The sequence below is a fragment of the Diabrotica undecimpunctata genome, chromosome 5 (genome assembly GCF_040954645.1).
Source record: "Diabrotica undecimpunctata isolate CICGRU chromosome 5, icDiaUnde3, whole genome shotgun sequence".
NCBI lineage: Eukaryota > Metazoa > Arthropoda > Insecta > Coleoptera > Chrysomelidae > Diabrotica > Diabrotica undecimpunctata.
Window position 1 is genome coordinate 82191855 of NC_092807.1, and position 21843 is coordinate 82213697.

The following is a 21843-nucleotide window of genomic DNA, read 5'->3' on the forward strand; positions in this document are numbered from 1 at the left end:
ATAACAGACACGATCTGCTTGAAGTCATGCTGGCACCTGTACCATCTTGGTGATAACATTAAATGTTTTAAAAAGCCAGTATTTAGTCCATTTGCAAACCAATATACAAAAAACTAAAATTGGAAACTTTTGATTTGTGCCAATATTGGATTCAGCAAGCCATATATTAAGACTGGTGAGATTGTTATTTTATATATTGCTGTCTTCCTATCTTATCTTAAATATTTATTACTCTAGAATTTGGTGTCAAAGCATTATGTTATTTTGATTAAAGTCAAAATTTTTATTAACTAGTTTATATGAGCTTCAGTAAGTAATTAAACACCCGTTATATTCTACTTTACATTTTTTATATTGTACGTAATAAATAAGTAGTACACGCTATATCAGTTTGTAAAAATTCTTAATAATAACTGATAAAAGGTCAAAGCAACAACATTTAAACCAAGTTTAAACCGAAACATAAATTAAGATACTTTATACCCAAACGAGTAAATTAGAAGTGATGATGTCTATTTTGGAAGTATTAATTATTTTGGCAGGTACGTGTATAACTTAAGTATTATATATATTTTTTGTTTTAAGTGCTGCTTTTTATGCATATTATATTTATTGTTTTCAATCTATTACATAAATAAAAAAGTGCTGCAATTTGTTAAAAATGATTAATTAAACATTTGAATGTGACAGCCATGGCTACTAGCATGATTTATATATTAAGATTCATGTGTTGAAGACTTTACAGACTCCCATACAGTTGCGATTTCGTGAATACACTAAATCACTCAACTCATAACCTCTATTATATTCTGTTACGTATTTCTTTAATCTGTAGTTTTTCTTTATGGACGCAATGACGCCTTGGTTCATATGCCAAACTTAAGTAGCCGTGATTGGGAGCAAAAATTTGACGAAGGTTTTGTTATCGGCACCAATTAACAAAACAGTTATTTCTGTTTCAAATTGTTTGCTTTTAAATGATTTCTGACATATCGTACAGATTTAGTTTCAAACCACTCTTGAAATATCTTTTTATCAATCCATCCTTTCTTTGATTAAAATAATTAATAGGTAATTTTTCTGCATTAGTTCCCCTTAAAAGCTCTAGTTTTTTACCTTACAAATCAGCATCAACTTAACTTGTAATTTTCTGTCACGTTTCTACAGAAGATTATCGTGATCCATTCTTTGCTGCATTTATCTCCCACTGCTTTGTCTTCATTTGCTAAAGCTAGAGTTTTGAATGGAAGACATTTCCAGAAGAGCCCCGATTCGTCTGCGATAGAAATTTGTTCGATCTCAGATCATTAAAAGAAAGGAACTCTTTTACCTCAGTTTTAAATTTCTTAGCTTTCTATCCGTCGCCGATAAGCATCTCCATATAAAGTCCTATCTTCTTAATCCCATGGCGTTGCTTAAAGCAAGTTTTCTACCTAGATGATGCATCAAAATATGCAATGCAATAACCAATGCGTCAAATAACTATTTTGCTTTTGCAGCAATTAATGGAGCTGAGCAACTATTTTGGTGTACGTATATTACTAACTAGTACTATCGACTCACCGATACTATACAAAAGGCACACACGTTTACGGGAAGGTCCTTTTTAATTTTACTTATTAGTTCTAATTTTTGACTAATCGTCAATCTAACTTTTTTCTTTTCTCGGACATGGTAATAAAAGAATAAAAAATGCGCGCTAGATTAAAATTAAACACCACCTGACAAGAGGTGATCAACTCAAAGAACTGCCTAGTAAGGCTGAGTCACAACACAGGAACGTTAATAATCACCTTCTACCATTGACCGGCAGTCATAGTCAAGATCTTTGCTTCACCACGCAGCAAACAAAAAACCTAGTGATACAAACAAATAATAATCTAAGTCAGGCAAAGTCATGCGTCCAACTGGTCAAAAGTAGCCGGAATGACGTGCCAAAAGCACAATGTACGTAACTAGTAGATTGTATTTCGGTTTTGTTAAAAGAATGTATAATTCAGTTAGATAAACAGTTAATACAAATATTGCACCTTCATTACTCTATAGATAGATTAATATAAATACATATTAATAGATATAAATAATAGAACAACTAATAAAATACGTACAAATTTTCAATCATATGATCGACTAGTAACGTTTAATTACTGAAAAATAGATAACAAATGAATATTGTAACTATAATAAACATATATGTTTATATTGTTAAGATTCGGAATTGGGATGGGGTTTTTAAAATGTAGAGAAGAAGAAAATTGACAAAGATTATAATTTATAGATATAAGTAGAGCTCGGGAAATATGCAAAATGCATATTAAGTGCATATTTGCATATTTTGGATAAATTGTATAAGTGCATATGCATTTATTAAAAATGCATATTTTCCGATATTATACCACAATACAGACAAATATCTGAGAACGCAAGTAATGCAATTTAGCGAGGTAGGTAAAAATATCGCTCGGAAATATCTCTTATTGGTATTAGCATAATATGACAATAAAGGCAGTAAAAGCTTAACAAATAAGAAATTACCAGAATTTGTATTAGCGAAAGACAACATGCAATTGTCGTTCTGTCCTTAGGTACAGTCAGTTCAGTTTGGTGTATTCTTTGGTTTAGTAAAGTTGTGTCTAAGTGTTTATCAAAAGTGTTTCAAAATGCCAAAACAGAGTGCAAGTAAATCAATTCTTCTGAAAAAGTGGATTAATAGTAAAACAAAGTTCAAAATCATTATTGAAAACCATTATATTTGGCACGGATTGTAGCAACCCGGTAAGTATTATGTTTAATTTAATTATTGTTTTAATTTTTAAATATTTTTATAAAAATATAAGCTAAATATAATTTTACGTTAAAATGTAAGCTTTAGAATAGGACAGTCATTCGTTAGGAAAAATTTATTTTAATGCACTGCTTTTAAAATTATTTTTAGCAAAGGTGTAAACACGGTTTTGACACTGTCTTTTTCGTCATAAATTATTACGTTATCTTTTAGGATAAAAATGTGACATTTTACCAAACCTCGATAATTTTGAAAAAAAAAATTCATTCTATTTATAAAAATGTAACATGTAGTGTGCTTGATTAATGTTTTTTGTTCGTTTAAAATTGACTAAGGAAATCGCCCTTTGTCTTAATATATTTTAATATGTATTCTTCTTCAAGTGTCATCTCCGCGGCAGAGGTCGGCAATCATTATAGTTATTCGGATTTTTGAGACAGCTGCTCTGAAAAGTTAATTTGATGTACATCCGTACCACTCTCTCAGGTTGCGCAGCCATGACATTCTACGCCTCCCTATGCTTTTCTTTCCTTGGATCTTTCCCTGCATAATCAGTTGGAGCAAGGTGTATTTCTCTCCACGTGTACTGTCGAAGATATTCCAATTTTCTTGTTTTAATTGTAGTTAACATTTTTATTTCTTTATTCATCCTTCTCAGAACCTCTTTGTTTGTGACGTGTTTTGTCCACGATATTTTCAGAATTCTTCTATACACCCACAGCTCAAATGATTTCAGTTTTTTTATTGATGTCGCATTCAAGGTCCAAGATTCCATTCCATAAAACAAAGTCGAAAAAACATAGCATCTCGCCAACCTAACTCTTAGTTCCAATTTTAAATCCCTTGTACATAGCACTCTTCTCATTTTGTTGAAATTTGCTCTAGCCTTTTCTATTCTGATTTTGATCTCCTGAATGTAATGATTTGTGGAGTTAATCATTGTTCCCAGATATGCATATTCGTCCACATGTTCGACGTTGGTTCCATTTATTATAAGATTCTCATTATTTCTTTGAGTTTTCGATATTATCATAAATTTCGTCTTCTTGACATTCATTGTTAGACCGTACTCTTTTCCATACTCTGCTATTCTGGTCACCAGTCTCTGAAGATCTTCAATATTTTCGGCTAAGATTACAGTGTCGTCCGCATATCTAATGTTGTTAATGGGAACTACTTTACCTTTATTTCAGCTGTTTCACCCTCAAGAGGGCTTTTTAGAATCTCTTCAGAGGAGGCATTAAAAGAATTAGCGACAATACGCATCCCCGTCGCACTTCACATCTAATTTAAATTTCTTCTGACAGCTGTTCGTTAACACGTACTTTTGCTCGCTGTTTATAGTATAAATTTGATATGATCCTGAGGCCGTTGTAGTCAATCTTCTCTGATTTCAGGATATTAATTAATTGTTTATGTAGGGTTCGTACTTTACCGAATGCTTTATTATAGTCAATAAAACATGCGTATATATCTTGATTGACGTCCAGGCATCTTTGTGCCAGTATATTAAGTGAAAAAAAAAAGCTTCACGCGTTCCTGTGCCTTTGCGAAAATCAAATTGTGTATCATTAACGTCAATAAAGTTAATATGCATATAAGTATATCAATTTTTAATAGAGGTGAAAACTAATTAAATTAGGATATTATTTTATATTAATTTTAAAGTGGCGAAGTTACTACAAGTTTATTGGTTAACTTTTTTATTTCCATTTTTCCATATTTCCAATTTTCCGATTGTATGTGAAAAAAAGTTGATCAACACTTGGGCACTGCAATTCATAAATCTCGTGCACAAAAGCCTTAAGATTCGGTTCGATTCGATTCGGTCAGCTCATAACTACAAATAAAACGAAAGTTTCTTACCAACAAAATTTTAATAAGGATTTCTGCAGTTTGCCAATTGGTTGCAATATTCCAATGGCAAAATTGAATAAACCATTATTCTAACAATTTTTAAAAAAGTACTGAGATAATGATTTTGTACAAGTTTTTTCTGCTACAACTCTATGAAAAAAATATATAGATTTCAGCATGCAATTTACTATTGAAGCAATTAAAAAACTGCAATTGGGAATAATCCAATATGGATATCTGCTAGACTTCTTCTTCTTGTAGTTTCTTCTCCTATCGGAGGTTGGCTATCATCACAGCTATCCGTACCTTATTGGCGGCTGCTCTAAAAAGATCTACTGAGCTGCAACTATACCACTCTCTTAGGTTTCTCAGCCAGGAAATTCTTTGTCTTCCTATTGATCTTTTACCCTTGATTTTACCTTGCATTATGAGCCTTAATATCTCATATTACGCACCTCTGGTAATGTGGCCTAAATATTCCAGCTTCCTTGTTTTGATGTACTTTATGACCTCGCAATCCTTTTGTAGCCTTCTTAACACTTCTGCGTTTGTAACTCGTTGGGTCCATGGGTCCATGGGTCCATGGTTGGGTCCATGGTATACCATGGACCCAACGATCTGCTAGACAACTAATGTTAAAGGACGGTATATTGAAAATTTGGTTATACGAAGTTTAAACGGGAGTGAGTGTAGCACGGGATATTTAGTTTTCGTTAAGGAGTTGCAAAAAACGAACAATGTAACTATATGAAGATTTGTAACTGAATGTCTGAGTATTTTTTTTTTACCTCAACCAATACCAACTGAAAAAAAATTGTTATTGTTAAGTGATGCTGCGCTATATATGATCAAAGCTGAACAGCATTTAAAAATATTTTTTCCAAATTTGATACACGTTACCTGGTTAGCACATGCCTTAAATAGAGTGGCAGAAACCGTAAGGACAATTTCCAATGGTTAATACCCTTTTATCAAATACAAAAAAAAATTTTCAAAGTCCCTCTGCAAGTAAATGCGTACAAAGATCGTTTACCTAATGTACCTTTACACCTGAACCAGTGATAACTAGATGATGGACATGGTTAAATTCTGTAAATTTCACACATCCAAATCAATTTTGCAAATATTGCTGAATCAATTACTAGATTAGAAAAGCAAAACATTTTATGAGACCAAATTATTGAAATTATCAATTCATTAAATGAAACAATTAAACACCTTGGGGAAACCAGCAAATTGTATCAAAAATTCTGCGCAGTGATAAAGAAAAATGAGGAAAAGGAGGAGAAAAATATTTCAAATAAATAATATTATTAAGTTAGAGGATTGTGAAGATAATTTAATTTTACAGGTAGAACCCTCAATTATACACTATTTTAAGTTTGTTCCTTTTACTTTACCTGAAGTAGAAAGAAGTTTTTCAGCATATTAAGAATTAGTCTCAGATAGACGGCACAGTTTTTCGCTAGAAAATTTAGAGATACATTTAACAATATATATATAGTTTTAACTGGGATAATAGTATAATAAGGAATGATGATGATGATGACTGATAATAATGAATCAAAGAATAAATGAATACAATGATGTAGATAATACTAATTTCAATAAATATTTTTTGTGACTTAAGCATAAAATAAATTAAATACCTTCAACGCAATTATTACTGCTTTTTTTAGTTGTAAGCATTAAACGCATTAAATGCATACAAGCATAAAAAGCATATTTTAGTGCATATTTCAACTGTTTTTGTGCATATTTGCATGCATATTTTAAGGTTTTTTAAGTGCCTATTTCCGAGCTCTAGATATAAGCATATGATATCAGTGAATATTAAAAAAAAAATCATTACGGTCAAAATTTGTGTGTAAACAGATTCAGTGAACAAAGTTAAGATTGTAATAGATAAGAGATTTGAGACATTAGGTAGAATTAAATATTGTAGGAATATAAAGTGTTTCGATTCAACATTTAAAGAAAAACCTTATTGAGATTGTTTGTTAATGAGTGGATTACATTGTTGGTTGGTTGTGTAGTGAAATAATAATTTGATGGATTTCAAAAAAACTGGGAACTCCGTTTGTTTGTTTGAAATACTAAAAGATTATTGGCTGAACATAGAAAAAAAAAGTTTGATGGGATTTTGAACGTGGAAAAAAAGTAGAGTCTGATTCTAGTCGTAAAAAGAATAACATTTGAAAAAAAATACACTTTTCACACTATTATAAGGCAAATGAAACTCAAAGAAGAACCATGAGATTAAATTTAAACATTTGATTTAAAGTTGGCATCTGTAATTAAAATCATTGAGAGATATATTTTAAATGGAATACTGGAGTAAAATACTATATATACTAAGAAATTAATAATTTACAACCTTTATTAATAAACTTAGTCGCAAATTTATTGCTTTTACTACCTTTTAAAAGTTATAATTTTATTTTTTACACTCTGTAATTGTCCTTATACATGTCGGCTCAAGGCAGAAAAATTATAAATATCGATACCTTCTTGTCTCAGTTTTGTACAATAATTAAAAAAATATTATGGTTACCCCAAAAAATTTTGAGTAAATACAACATAAAATGTAAATGTTCTGTGTAACTAAAATAATACTATTTTTAATTTTTAAACGAAGTATAACGGTGCTGTTCTTATTTTTCCCATTGTTACATATGCAGCTAAAACATGGACTCCCAAAAAAATCGATATCAGTAAGACAGAAGTATTTGAAATTAAGGTCTATAGAAGAATTCTACTAATAAAACACAGGCTATTAAAAAAGTAAACCCCACATACCTAATTTACTTCGGCCACATAGCTAGAAGAACAGAACTGTTGGTAGTAGAGTGAAGGTAGAAGGCCGAAGACCAAGAGAAAGATTTTCAACACGATGGGTAAACCAAATAAAGACTCTGGTAATAAAATCCCTACATGAAGTATTTACCGCTTTAAATTTATTAAACCTGGTATTAGATTTTGCTCCTATTGTTACGCTTTAATCATATGGGACCTTTATGGGACCATGAGCAATATTTTTTTGATTTCTCAGCTACGCAGTTAGAATAATTTGTGAATTTTAAAATGAAATAAAAATAAAATTACAGATGTTATCTGTCAGTTATTCTTCTTTATTTATATACAAAACCAATACTAGGTTCTGTTATTTCATCTAAAGATTTCAAGTTGTCTATGTTGTGTAAAAATTAAAAATTTTTTTATGTTTTATATTATATTTAATATATTTAAATAAGAATATGCCTCAGAGTAATTTGAGTATCGATCTCATTGCAGTTAGAATACATAAAAAAGGTTTCCCTTTGTCAATTATTGATGCTAGTACGTTCAGTCCTTAACCCTTATCCGGGCAATACATTTTACTTACTCAAGTCAAGTCCGCAACTCAAGTCCGTTGGGCCCACCACTATTCTTGAATGTACTATTCATATTTACCCATATATTTCTAATATTCTTTTTTGATTTTATAATAAAGTTAAATTTAAATTTTCTAGATTAAAACAGAGATGCTACTATAGTATGTGGTCTATCTCGAGGGAGCGATTTACCTAAAGAATTTGCACAAAATAATAAAATGCAAGAAAACTTTTGTAGAGAATATATTTATTCACAAGTATTAAAAATTTGGAGACGAATAAAGACTTAATTAATAAATAAATAAAAACTTTTGTAAATCTACCAGGCCATTTTATTTGAAAAGAGGGGTTGATGTTTACCCATACCCTGGAAATAGATTACGGTGTTGTTGCCTCTCATTATGGCGTGAAAACCCTTCTGAGAAAATATTATGGTAATTAGCAGCTCATGTATAAAGTATCGACAAAAACAATATTAAGAAAATGAATAAAACGTATAAGTCAGAATAATTTTATTATTTTACTTCTACAAATTAATACTTTGTCATATCAATTTACGAGTTTAGTTGGAACTAAGCCATAAAATTAGCTTATTCACAACTAGAATAGCAAATTGATATGACAAATTAAATTATTATTAAGTACTAGGTTAAAAAAACAACAATAAACATAAAAAATCATAGATTAGACATTTATTTTTTTTTTTTGATTGCAATACTTACAAACTTTTTTATTTATATAGTCATCGTTACACACATATCTACTGCATATTTCAGAAATTTGTTTTTGTTTCCTGTCTTTTTTGTTGGGCACATGTGACACCTTTTCCTTGTTAAAACTGAAAGTTTTTCTACTTTTTGCTTTGTATTGTGTTGTGTGGCATTTTTTAATACACTTTTTTGTTTCCACAGTCCCCTTGATTTTCTTTTTAAAATTTGAGGCAACACTAGTTTTTCTGCTGTCGTTGTTAGAACAATCTTCGCTTTTTATTTTTGTTTTCGTTCCATTTTGGATGTAAATTTGTCCAAGTAATAAATGAGGCTACTCCAGCCACATCTAAAATATCCATAAAAAATGCAAAAGGCCAAAGGTTAGTTCGTCTTTTGCACATACATTTATGAAACATTTAGTCTAGCTTATCGACACCACATTTTATACTATTATAAAAGAGTATGATATCTTGTTTTTTGTCAACATCATCTACACAGTAAGCATTGTGATGCATGGTCGACAGGACTAGGACACTTGTTTGTTTTTTTGGAACATAAGAAACAAGAGATGCTTTTGGAGTGAATCCGAAAATTAAAGATTTCTCTAAACGGTTCTTATTTGGTAAAAATTCCCGAGGAACAAATCTGTTATTTTTTTTTCATCATGCCCACAAGAGTTAGTGAATTTGTTAGTAATTAATGTGCAAGAGCAAGATCAGTGAAATGGTTATTCCTCTTGGAATTATAATAAGGTTCAACGAGTTGCTTTACAACTTGAGATGCGAGACCTTTGGCTACTGTATTTCCGTTGTTTCCTGTATATGGTATTCCACCTAAAGGGTAATATGTTTCTGAGTCGCAGGTCCACCATATTTTCATGCTATACTTATCTTGCTTTGAAGGCATATACGGCATGAAAGGACACCTACCTCGATACGGAACAAGCTGCTCATCCAACGTTATGTTCTTTCCTGGTAAATAGTATTTCTGAAAGTTTTAGTTGACTTGATTCCACATATCGCGTACTGCTGCTAATTTGTCGTTTCTTCATCGTTCAGACCTCATGTCCTTAAAATTAATTTTTGAATCGTTTTAACCCCATGGTAACTTTAAATATAGTAGGTGCATAAAGCTTACTTCAAAGTATATTTACATTATGGATGTTGGCACTTAGGTGCCCTTGAGTTAGTAGTAGTCCAATAAAGGCATATAGTTTGGTAGAGTCGTAATATTTCCAGTTCTCTTTCCCTATGACTTTTTCGACTTCTCTATTTGTACACTTCACTATTTCGTTCACAATTTTTTCGTCCAGAAGGAATCAACAGGATCATCTACACTTTGATCAGGGGCTAACATTACTGTGTGCACTTTGCTTTTTAATTTGTTGCAGGATCGCATACGTCCTGTCGGTTGTGGTGGACTTTTCGAGTTAATTCCATCCTTAGTTTCAAAAATTGCATACTCTGAAATCTGGAAACTTGTAACTACACATTCATTACCACTCAATACTACTTGCTGATCATCCTCTTTACTTGCTTCCGAAAGATAATCTCTAATTTCAGAATCACTATCAATGCCACCTACTTCAGGAGATTCTTCATCATCGGAATCACATAAATTATTAAGAATATCTTGCAGTTCTGCAGCTGATAATGGTTTTCGGGACACTTTATTCGCACTATCTACTTTCACTGTAATTCAATATAATTTTAGGAGCTTAGTTGTCGACACTAACATTGATATCCAACGACTGATAGCAGATGCACTATTTTTTTCAAAATATGTATAGGTACCTACCTAACAATATTTTTGCATTCCAACAATGATTATCAGTTTTTAAAATTCATTCAGAATAGATATAAGATCTATTGGAAGCATCTCTTTGATGTTCACATCAAAGAGATGTTTACATTGTTTGTTACATGTGTAAAATTTATTATTCGATTTCCGGAATTATAAAAGTCGTTTAGATGATCCACAAAACATTACGTGACTGCCAGATTAACTAATGTAACAAAGATTTAGACTTTAGGTATAAATACAAATATGGTCTGACGGGCCCGTGTTGCCCCTTTACGTGACAAAATTGTTTCGACGCAATAATTTCAAAAGTGATAATCAATATTTTGAATAGCTCATGACTATATTTACGGAAACTTACTGCTAAACAAATTCAGTGATGCATAAAATTAAAAAAAAAATTATCAGTTTATGATAAAAGAATTGACGTCTCAGGCCGTTGGACCTACCTTGCCCGGATAAGGGTTATTCTTCTCAAATTATTTTTCTCTTCTCGTGAACGAATAAAATTTGTTTCCATTATTGCTATGTTGGAGATAGCGAAGCTAGGGTATTGATCTGTTTTATACTTTTTGTTAATTTTTAAATTGTTGTACGATTCTTAGACTGTACAGAGCTGTAATCTTGTCTACTTTGATTTAATTTAGACAGTTCCTTTGCAGTTTAATTAGCTTCCTAATTTATTTACAGTACCGTAGGTACATTGTGTGACACCAAAAGTAACGCAGTCGTTATTTTTTTGTATAATATGCAAAAACTAGTTTTAAGTTATTGTTTTTTACAGGTTATACAACGGTGCTATTTTTAGACCATGAACTAGATATTAATAAAGATAGCTGCAATAGTATTGGCGGACCAGGTACTTTTTCTAAATTGACTGTAAGTATACCTTAATATCTATTTATATTTCTATAACTCTATTATATATTTATTTATATTTATACACAATATCCGGTTTATTACTTCCTGATCCTTCCGGTTTCCCGTCTCCATTCATGTCTATCGGCACAGTGTCCTGGTCATAGATCTTTCTCTGACATTGTCTTTTGGACTTCATCAAGCCGTGTTGTTTTCGGACTTGCTCTTTTTTTTCGCTCAGCTGGCTGCCTCTCACCAGTAACTTCGGTAGAAGATTTCCATCATTTTCTGGACATGTCCGTACCAAATAAGCTGTTTTTGCTGTACTTTTTCTATGATAATGCTTGTTATGTCTAACTTATCTAATTCTTTTATTTGTTACGTACATTATTCTAGATATACCTGCTGATCGTCGCCAAAAATTCATTTTAAGAACAATGAGGAGGTGTTTCGTTTATTTTTTGACCAGAGTTGAGTGTAACTATTTTTTTATTTTATGATTCGTTCTTTAATTTCTGTTTCGGTGCATTCATTTCTGTCCTTCTTTGCTCTCAAACATATATATATATATATATATATATATATATATATATATATATATTTCGAAACATTTAAATTACCTTTTCATCTTCTTAGTTTAGTTCATCATTTTTAACTTCTTCTGTGGCACGAGTAGTACCCCATCCCTCGTATTTTTGTATTAATTGCTTTGTCATGAATTGCAGATCTTCCTGGTCTTGTTCGAAGATTACTTGATCGTTCGCTAAATGAAGCGTATACATTATTGTTTTGTCGTTTTCTGGTATACCCATTCCAGAATATGATCTCCTTAATTTCTCCAGTACCTTATTTAGGTCGATTTTGAATGGTGTTGGAGATCTGCAGCATTGGTTTAATTAACTGGTTGTTAGTCTAAATTTTTGGTCGACCGAAGTTGTATAATCGTTGCATTGCTTTCACAAGTGTAATATTAATAGATGAGGTTTCCTTCTTACCGTACATCGTCTTGTCAGGATTAAATAATTCTGTTTTTAGCAGCATTGCGAAGCATTTCATAGCTGTGGAGTCCTGTCCATTGTCGAATATTGCGCAGCCATGACATTTTTTTACGTCCCAGACCTCTCCTACCCTCTATCTTCCCTTCGAGTATCAGTTGCTGAAAAGTATATCTTTCTCCTCGTAATATGTGTCCCAAGTATGCAGTCTTCTTACTTTTTACATAACTAAAAAGTTCCCGATCCTGTAAGCTCGCTCTTCTGAGTACTTCTTCATTTCTGACCCTGTCCGTCCATGATATTCTAAGCATTCGACGCAGGCACCACATTTCAAACACTTCAAGTTTGTTAATGAAACTGGTCTTTAACGTCCATGCTTCCATTTCGTACAAGAGAACAGGCCACATGTAACACTTAAGCATCTTGTATCGGAGGTTGAAGTCCAATTTGCGATCAGTCAGAAACTTACGAAGCCTCAAAAAAGTATTTCTGGCTTGTTCAACTCTGCTCTTTATTTCATTCTCGGGGTCCCAACCCTCGTTGAGCAAACAACCCAAGTATTTAAATTGCCTGACCTGTTCGATTTCTTCTCCAGAGACATATATCTTTGCGTTGGGGTAATCATTTCTACTTATAATCATTGTTTTTGCCTTCTTGATATTTATTTTCAAACCCCGAGCTTCACTTTAAAAGAGTTAAATCATTTAAAAGGTATTGAAGATCTTTAATGTTATCTGCCGCTATGGCTGTATCATCGGTATACCTGATGTTATTAATAAATATGCCGTTAACTTTAATACCTTTATTAGAGTCTGCCACTGCTTCTGCGAAGGCTTTTTGTACGTATAAATTGAACAGCATTGGAGACAGTATACAACCTTACCTTACTCCTTTTTTAATGGAGAAATCTTCTGTTTCGTTAAAATTTTGAAGACGTACTGTTGCTGTCTGGTTCCAATACAGGTTGGCGATAATTCTTATATCCTTGTCGTCCAATCCCAACTCTTGTAGGTATTTTATCATCAATTCGTGTTTTACATTATCGAATGCTTTTTCATAATCGATGAAACAGTCAAAAATATGACTTATGACATATGACATATATGACAGCTTAATATATGACTATATTCAGGCGTGCCAACTTCCAAGAAAGTGATTTTGGAAAATGTTATAAGCTACAATTGTTTGAGCTCCTATTCGATTACAGTATTTGAAATGCTGAAGCAGACATTTGGTATCATTAGTCGACCAGTTGTGATTCTGCAGTAAATTTTCTACGATTGTAGTACCACTACAGAGATTCTTGATGCAACTATGATATTTTTTGGTTGTACCAAGATTCCTATTGTTGTTATATATTCGTGTGTTTTTATATCTGGCACTGATGAACAATTATTGCTTTTTCTTAAGATGGTAGATTGAAATTGTTGACATCATTTGATTAGGGTTAAATTGGATATATTCTAGATGACGTTGATCTTCAAGCTTTTAGTAATTATTTGATGACTACTATGTTAGTTTCTAATTTGCTATCTACAGTTAATTTTTCTTCATTTGTAAGTTTTCGAGTAACAGCCGCTACTGATTTTTGACAATTAGTTTGACTTATCAGCATTTTTAAAACATGGTTCCTTTGTTAATGTCAATGCGATATACTTTAAATAGTTTTATATAGATTAAATAACTACTGTAATTACAATTTTTTTTCTCTCTTGTTAGAAAAATACCTTAATCTCAAACATGGATTTAATAGTTAGCAGAAATCAACAAAAATACTTTTTGTTAGGAGATGAAATTATTGACCGTTCTCTCAATAAAATATTTTGACAGTTTTGACAGTTGTTTAAATTTTGTGGTGCAATTGTATTTATTTCAGATCTTTCTTAATTTTTCTGATAAGCCTTTTACTATATTATGTATTTTTATCTTCAAATCCTTTCTTGGGAGAATTTCTAGACTGTTTTTGGTGTTTTATTGTTTTTTCTTTAATCTTGTGGAATTCCTTGTTTATACAGGACAATGAATGATTATTTTCTTGTTAAAATCTTTACTGGCAGATTTTTTTCTTTTTACTTTACAGTAATTTGATAATTTTCCTTGTTATATTTATGTTATGGTTTGAGTGATGATTTGAATATCTGTTGGTGTGGATTATATTTCTGTATACTTTAGTTATATATCCTTCCTTGCAATTAATACATCCAGAAGTGGTAGTGGGTTGTTGTTTTTATTTTCCATTGAAATTTAATTGTTTCTTCTTTACCGTTAATGTCCATCAAAATGATCATGATTTCGGTAATTTTTTTTCACAATATTTTTTTCAAATATTGCCACAAATACATTTGCTAATAATAAAGGTAATAAATAACTCATCCAAAATCTTGTTTATAAAAGTCGTGTTTTGAGTTTTTATCAGAATTAAAACTTAAAAAAAAATTTTTATACATCAGTAGACCCAAAAATGATAAGTTTCTTGGGGAACATTACTTTACCAACTTAAAAAAGATGCAGACAATACACTCACTAGGATTATAAAAGTGTAACTTTTTTTGTAGAGATGTAACTTACTTGGGATATCACATATCAGATAAAGGTGTCTTGCTATAAAAAATGAATAGATTAACTAAAAAAATGCTAGATTTAATTGGTCAATACAATATCAATCTGCATTTGATACACTAAAAATTACCCAAATCAACTTACCAATATATTTGTTGCGTATTAAATGCAACAAATCATTACAATTATTACAATTTTCATTACAATTAATTGTATGTAGTTCCATTACAATCCAATGTAGTTTAATCCAATATAAACATAATACTTAACTTAGACATGCCTCAGAAAGCAGTTTCAGAACCATGAAAGTGGAAGCAAAAAGTGCAAATATTAAGATGAGGTAGGACCAGAAGTTCCTAAATGAAGGCATTTCTTAAGAAAGATAAATTGTCAAAGTTACTGCTTTTATTTTAGTTGCCACTGCCAGGTGAAAAAGCTGTGAAGCAAAAAGTGCAAATATTAAGATGAGGTAGGACCAGAAGCTCCTAAATGAAGGCATTTCTTAAGAAAGATAAATTGTCAAAGACTGCTTTTATTTTAGTTGCCACTGCCAGGTGAAAAAGCTGTGTTACAATTTAATTAGATCCACTAACAAAACCTGAAAATGTTGATTCAAAATGTTATTTGTAAAATTTTTTTTCGAAAATACTTTATTTTTTAATTTTTTATTTTTCCGCCCAGTTCTTTTCTGTCAGCTTCTTCGTCTTCTTTTTTCGGTCATCCCATTTCGATGAGTATGATGACAGATAACTTTTTTACGTTGACAAACGTAACACTGTTTTTGTATTAGTTGTCAGTGCCAGGCTCAAAAACTGTGTTGCAATTAAATTAAATCCACTAACAATGTCAATAATATTTTATGTTTTTTTATTGTTCTATCCAGTTCTTTCACATCAGCTTCTTCTTCATTATTTGTAAAGTCTGTGGTTTAAAATTTATGAATGTATGAATACTTGCTTTGTTAGTATTTGTTTTCTATACTGGAAATGGTTTATTATTAAAAGCCACAACGCTATGGTTTATGGAAGAGATTGATCTTAAGTAGAATGTCTATGAGTAGTACTTTTTTATAAGTTTATAAATAGTCCGCATATTATCTAAAACTTTTGTAATATTTTGTTTTTACACCTAAAACACCAAGTATTTTGGCACAAATACGATAAATCACTTTTACTACCTTTGGGCTATGAACATAAATATGTCTCCAAATGTGAATAGTAAGGCAAAATAGTAGGAAAAATGTCTATTTGCCTTCACTCTCCATTAATGGTAGGTATAATAATTCATAGTTCATTTCCACCAAAGTAGATGGCAGCTATATTCGCTTACCACTGGAGCACGAAACATTTAAGCCTTCCACTCACGTTCCAACGCCGCAGTACGATTTGGTCGAATGATACAAAATTGAACATAATTGGTGTATTTGCACCATTCGGCCAAATCGGCGCGATTTGACGGCAGACAAACAAGTCAGTCTGTAGCAGTCCGACATAGTTGGTTGGGTCGTAAATTCGATCGTGTATATTGTGACAATCACAAAAAAATCAGTTGCTGGTAAATTTCGAAAACGGCTTATGGCTAGACGTTTTAAGAGATTTCTTTGATATTTGTAAGGAAAAAGAGTGTCTGTGAAAAATAAAATCGACATCATATCATGCTAAAACCGCTAGAAACAAAGCGGTGAAGATTTTGGTTGCTAAATTTGAAGTCAAAGCGGATACTTATGAAGAGTTGGTAAAAAATATTTATATTTAATAATAAATATTTATAATTAATAATTTTCGAACATGTTACAAAAATGAAATTAAAATTATCTTAATATAATCGCAATCCTTCTAATAAATGTACCTGACAGTATGTATGTCTTTTCAGCAACAATCTTTACACCATCACCTACGTTTCTTGTATTTTTTTTTGTTTATACAAAGAGCAATAGCTGCTAAAAGTATATCGTCTTCTGACATGTTTCTGACCTGAAAGTAAAACGCTTACTGCAAAATCGGTACGCGTGTGTTCCCATCCGATTTTCAACATTATTTTATGACATGTGTTATTACATATTAATATTGGCAATATCATTTTAAAGTCGTCTACTTTAAAATGTATAATGTATGTCTGAATTGTCAATATAGATGAGTTAAATTATTAGAAGAATTTTTCACTAAGTAACGAAAAACAAAATTTATTTAATTTACTAATGTTTGTATTTTGAGAACGATTTGAAACGTCAGTAAACGTATTTTAATTGTGGCTTATTCCCATTTAAATAGTAATTAATTTAAAATGCCACAAGAAAATAACTTCAGAACAATATTAAGTGTTATTACATGTTTCTTTATGTATATATATATATATATATATATATATATATATATATATATATATATATATATATATGCGATATTCTTTAAAGTAAACTCTCATAACTGAAGAGAAAATGTTTATAGTAGAGCATTATTTCCGCTCATATGAAAGTGAAAGGAATATTGGGACAAGTTTCAAACAAGCGTCTAAAAAATTTGTTTAATAAGGCGGCCCTCACAAAAAGGATACTGTTAGCAATCGTTTAGAAATTTTGTAATACTGGTAGTGTCTTGTGTCAGCTTAAAGGTCCTTCCGGTCATCTAAAAACAGTTTGTAAAAACTAACAGTAATCAAGGACGCGTTCTCGATCAGACCTTACAATTTCAAAAATGATGCTGTCGCTATACTGTGTATAAATTGAATATAAGTGAAATAGTTACACGTCGACTGTTCAAATCTCTTGGTCGTATTCTTACCGCATTCATAATGAACAAAGACTAACAGTTGCAATCAACTCTAAAATAGAAGTCTATTGGAAATTTACTGCAAGCGAAGTTTACATGTGGAGCCTGCTGAAGGAATCAGTATTTAAGTCAGAAGTTTTGCCAGCAGATATTGAAAAACTACAACAAAAGGTTACAGCCTTTTTTTTGCACAACTCCAGCAACTTTGGATACATATATTGAATAATCCGAAAAATCGTTATGACGCTTGTTTGCGCTCCACTGGTGCACATTAGAAACTTTTAAACTAAAAAATAAATTCAATGTCCTATTTCGGTACGTACTGTTTATTTTGGAGAATGCTGTATAATATGCATATTTTTAGTGTCTACGAGGTTAAAGAAATATTAAGGTGATGCTATTATTTACTAACTATATCGGATAAATTGGTCTTATAAATGTTTTTCAACATTTTTTATTTTCTCTTAAACTGTATATTAGGATATTTTTCATCATTCACTGGAACATATCTTTACTAGCGGTGAACTATTTTTAACAAATCTTTTAGCAATTGCAACATAATTTACCCCATTGTGTAGATGAACATTCTAAAGGAATTCCCATAAATAAAATAAATGTAGCCAAAATTCCAATTTACCATACTTCTTGTTTGGGACGCCAGGCTATTAGTGGTTGTTACCAGCCACTCATTTCTGCTTCAAAACAATGTTTAAATATTACAGAATCATATTTGGTAGATATTTGGCAGAATATGGATAAAGAATTAATAGCTTACACGTGTGAAAACGAAGATAAAGTACAAAGTAAGTAACTTTTTTTCAAATAGAAATTTAGGTGACTCTTAATACATAAAAATGTCAATCTAACATTTCAAAATATAAAATTTTCGAAAAATTATTTTTTTTCAATAAAAATAAAAAATATTAAATAGTTTATTTTAGCAATCGTTATAAATATTCCACTTCCTTCTACACACATGTTTTACATATATTTAAATGTATACGTTGGTCTATTGTTATATTTCGGGACGTAACTTTTTTTCCATTATTTTTCTACTTCTAATAAATAAACGGTTATGAATATCCTAAAATAAAACATATTTTATTTTGTTTGATATTGTGAAGTAAACACGCCATCACGTCAACACTATATAAAGGTAAAGAATCATCTTAAAAAAAAACTGTCTGATTACTACTGGTTTATTTTTTAGGTTTAGGTTAGTATCAGTATACAAACCAATTTTAAATAAAATAATTAACTTTTTTCGTTTAAAATAGTAAACGAAATACATGTCTCCTAATGTTTCTTGCGTATCGAACCCATATTGATCCAAACGTGTCGCCACGTTTCAACAAATAGTTTCAGCTGTATATTTTCTCTGGGATAGGTCTTTTGGCCGTGGGCTGTGTTTCTGCTCAGTCTTTCAGAAAAACCAAAAACTTTAATTTCCAGTTTTTGAGGGTTATGTCCTTACACCATCATCATCATCATCATCGTCATCATTATCACCATTATCATCATTATCTTTAGCTTCTTCATCTCTGCCTACGATTGTCTAATATTTGCTTTTCTGTGATATGTTTTACCGGCTTGTTTTCTGATGTCATAGTCCCATCTGAAATTTAGACGCTTCTTAGTCTCTTGACGCTCCTTGGATATTACACACACTGTAATTCTAGTGGGTCATCTATTGCTAGTTCTCCCTAAATGTCCAGATCACTGTCATTTTAAAGATTTAATTATGTAGATTACATCAGTCACCTTGGTTTTCTGTCTGATCCATTCTATTCTTTTTCAGTCTCCCTTTGTCAGACCTAAAATGTATCTCGCTTAATTGACCTTTAAGTGACTTTGAGTATATGTCGCTATTATTTTTTTCTTTAGTATTCAAGTTTAGCAGCCATCTGTCATGCTTGGTATACCTAGTAGTAGTCAGTTCAGTCAGATACCAAAGTGGGTCAGGCAGCCAAATCGCATGGACTTCTCTGTAAATGATATAGCGGAAGCTATATATATATATATATATATATATATATATATATATATATATATATATATATATATATATATATATATATATATATATATATATATATATATCGTACCCTCAGTGCAAGAATGCAGTAACTCAAAATTTTATGAAAATGAAGTAATCATTGAATTCGATTGTAAACATGCATATCTATCCCCTGTAAAACTTTAGTAACTTTCAAATGCTAAACCGGCTAAATATTACATTAACAACAGTTTAACTATTTTGCTTTTTTGTACATAAGTTCCGTGCAAAACTGTTGTAATTCCAATGTAACCGAGATACAACAGTTTTGAACTGAACATTGCAATGGTTTCGATAACAAGCAATGAAAGACGTGAAAAAAGTAAGATATTTGTTATTTTAATATCTATATCTGTGGTGTTTAATTTTAATATACAGCGTGTCTACATAATCCATTAAGGGCCGAGACAATAAACAAAGATTTACGAGACCAATCTATTCATGTAAGTTTTATCTCCTTTGTGTGACATTATATTTTCCATAAAATGTGTACGATGTCGTTTGACCATTTATTTATTAGATTGGATTAAAAACACATAAATTAAGACTAATTATTTACAGCCAAAAAGTATGTTTTCTTATGAAAGGAAAAACAGTTATCTTAAAACTTGTGCATTAACAATACTGACAGGTTAAAAATATCTATTTTCAGAAAACTTGTTCTATAAAAGCTAAATCCCAAATTGTATTAAATCTTCATGTGTAACCTTCCTGGGCGATTGTCTTATCATATTGTCCCCCCGTAATTCCCAACTTTTACTAAGGTAGTGAATTTCAATCCTTTTGTTAATCACTGTACTCAACGTAGCCTGATTTGCAGATTTTTATTATAGTCCTTTTGTTTTGAATTTAAATAAAAATATTGAAAGTTTTACAAATAATTTTTCTACCTTGTTATGACATTGTCATTACAAAGCGAAGGAATTGTGGCTATCAGAAACATGTGCAAAGATAGAAAGATTAAATTGCCGCTAGCGATAAGCCGTTTTATTAGGTACCTATTTGATTTCTTGGAATCTATTACATGTAAAGTTTAATACCATACTAAACCCCGATTGCTGTTGGGGATTATTTTTTCTTTACTAACCCGATGACTAATTGGAATTTATTAAACGTATATACCAAACCATATAAGAACAGCCAAAAATTGAAATGGCCAAAAAAAGATTTAATATACTTATGCCATTCGGGTATGATACCAGAAGCCCACCATAGTTTTTATAAAAATATTTTGGCCCAAGATGATATACGAGAAAAGGACAACAACTAACAGAAAATGTGTCTACACTTTTTACAATTTTCTCCGTGCAAAAGTGTTGTAACTTTAAAATTCTAATACTAAATGTGTAGTGATTAACAATTTTCTCCGTGCAAAAGTGTTTGAACCTAACTTTGAAATTCCTAATTTTTTTTAGCATTAATATTATTTTATTTAAATTTCTATTTTTGGTTAATGTAATATAGGCTGAAAAGCATGCAAAATCATAATTAAATGTTAATTTTTCTTAAAACTTGTGTCTTATTTCACCGATATTATCACGAAAATAAACAAAATCGTTTTTATCTCGAAACTTACTTATTCTGACTTACTGCAGTCTTGCACTGAGGGTGCGATATATATATATATATATATATATATATATATATATATATATATATATATATATATACATATTTTTTGAACCATACCATATTTAACATAAAATTAGTGTTTCATAAGTTTAGGTTCAATAAGTGATATTAAATTTGGAACTAGATTTTACTGTCCATTGAAATTAACGTTTCGGCAGGAAACGGTTACCTTTGTCAAGATTCTGAAATGTACAGGATGTACAGTATGTTTAGGAACATAAGACCAAAAGGTTATTGTAAAATATGTTAAAACCTTACCAAACCAAAAAAATAAAACGGGACACTGACATTAATGAATTTACAGAAATAAAGAAATATAAATTGATATCTCATATCTCATGGTTTACTGTCATTAATATATCATTAATTATTTTTATATAAATATAAATATATACATTTATATAAAAACACCAAAGATACGCCCATATAAAAATAATTATTGATATATT

At 30.8% G+C, this 21843-nt stretch overlaps 1 protein-coding gene across 1 annotated transcript in view; it reads left to right on the top strand.

The window, feature by feature from the left end:
* Positions 1 to 390: 390 nt before the first annotated feature.
* Positions 391 to 21843, top strand: part of LOC140441418 (uncharacterized) — a 37369-nt gene continuing 15916 nt past the window's right edge. The window contains exons 1-3 of the mRNA XM_072532137.1: positions 391 to 542; positions 11311 to 11405; positions 18254 to 18509. Of these exons, the coding sequence (XP_072388238.1) occupies positions 506 to 542; positions 11311 to 11405; positions 18254 to 18509 (388 nt within the window). The 5' untranslated portion in view covers positions 391 to 505. The remainder of the gene's footprint in view (positions 543 to 11310; positions 11406 to 18253; positions 18510 to 21843) is intronic.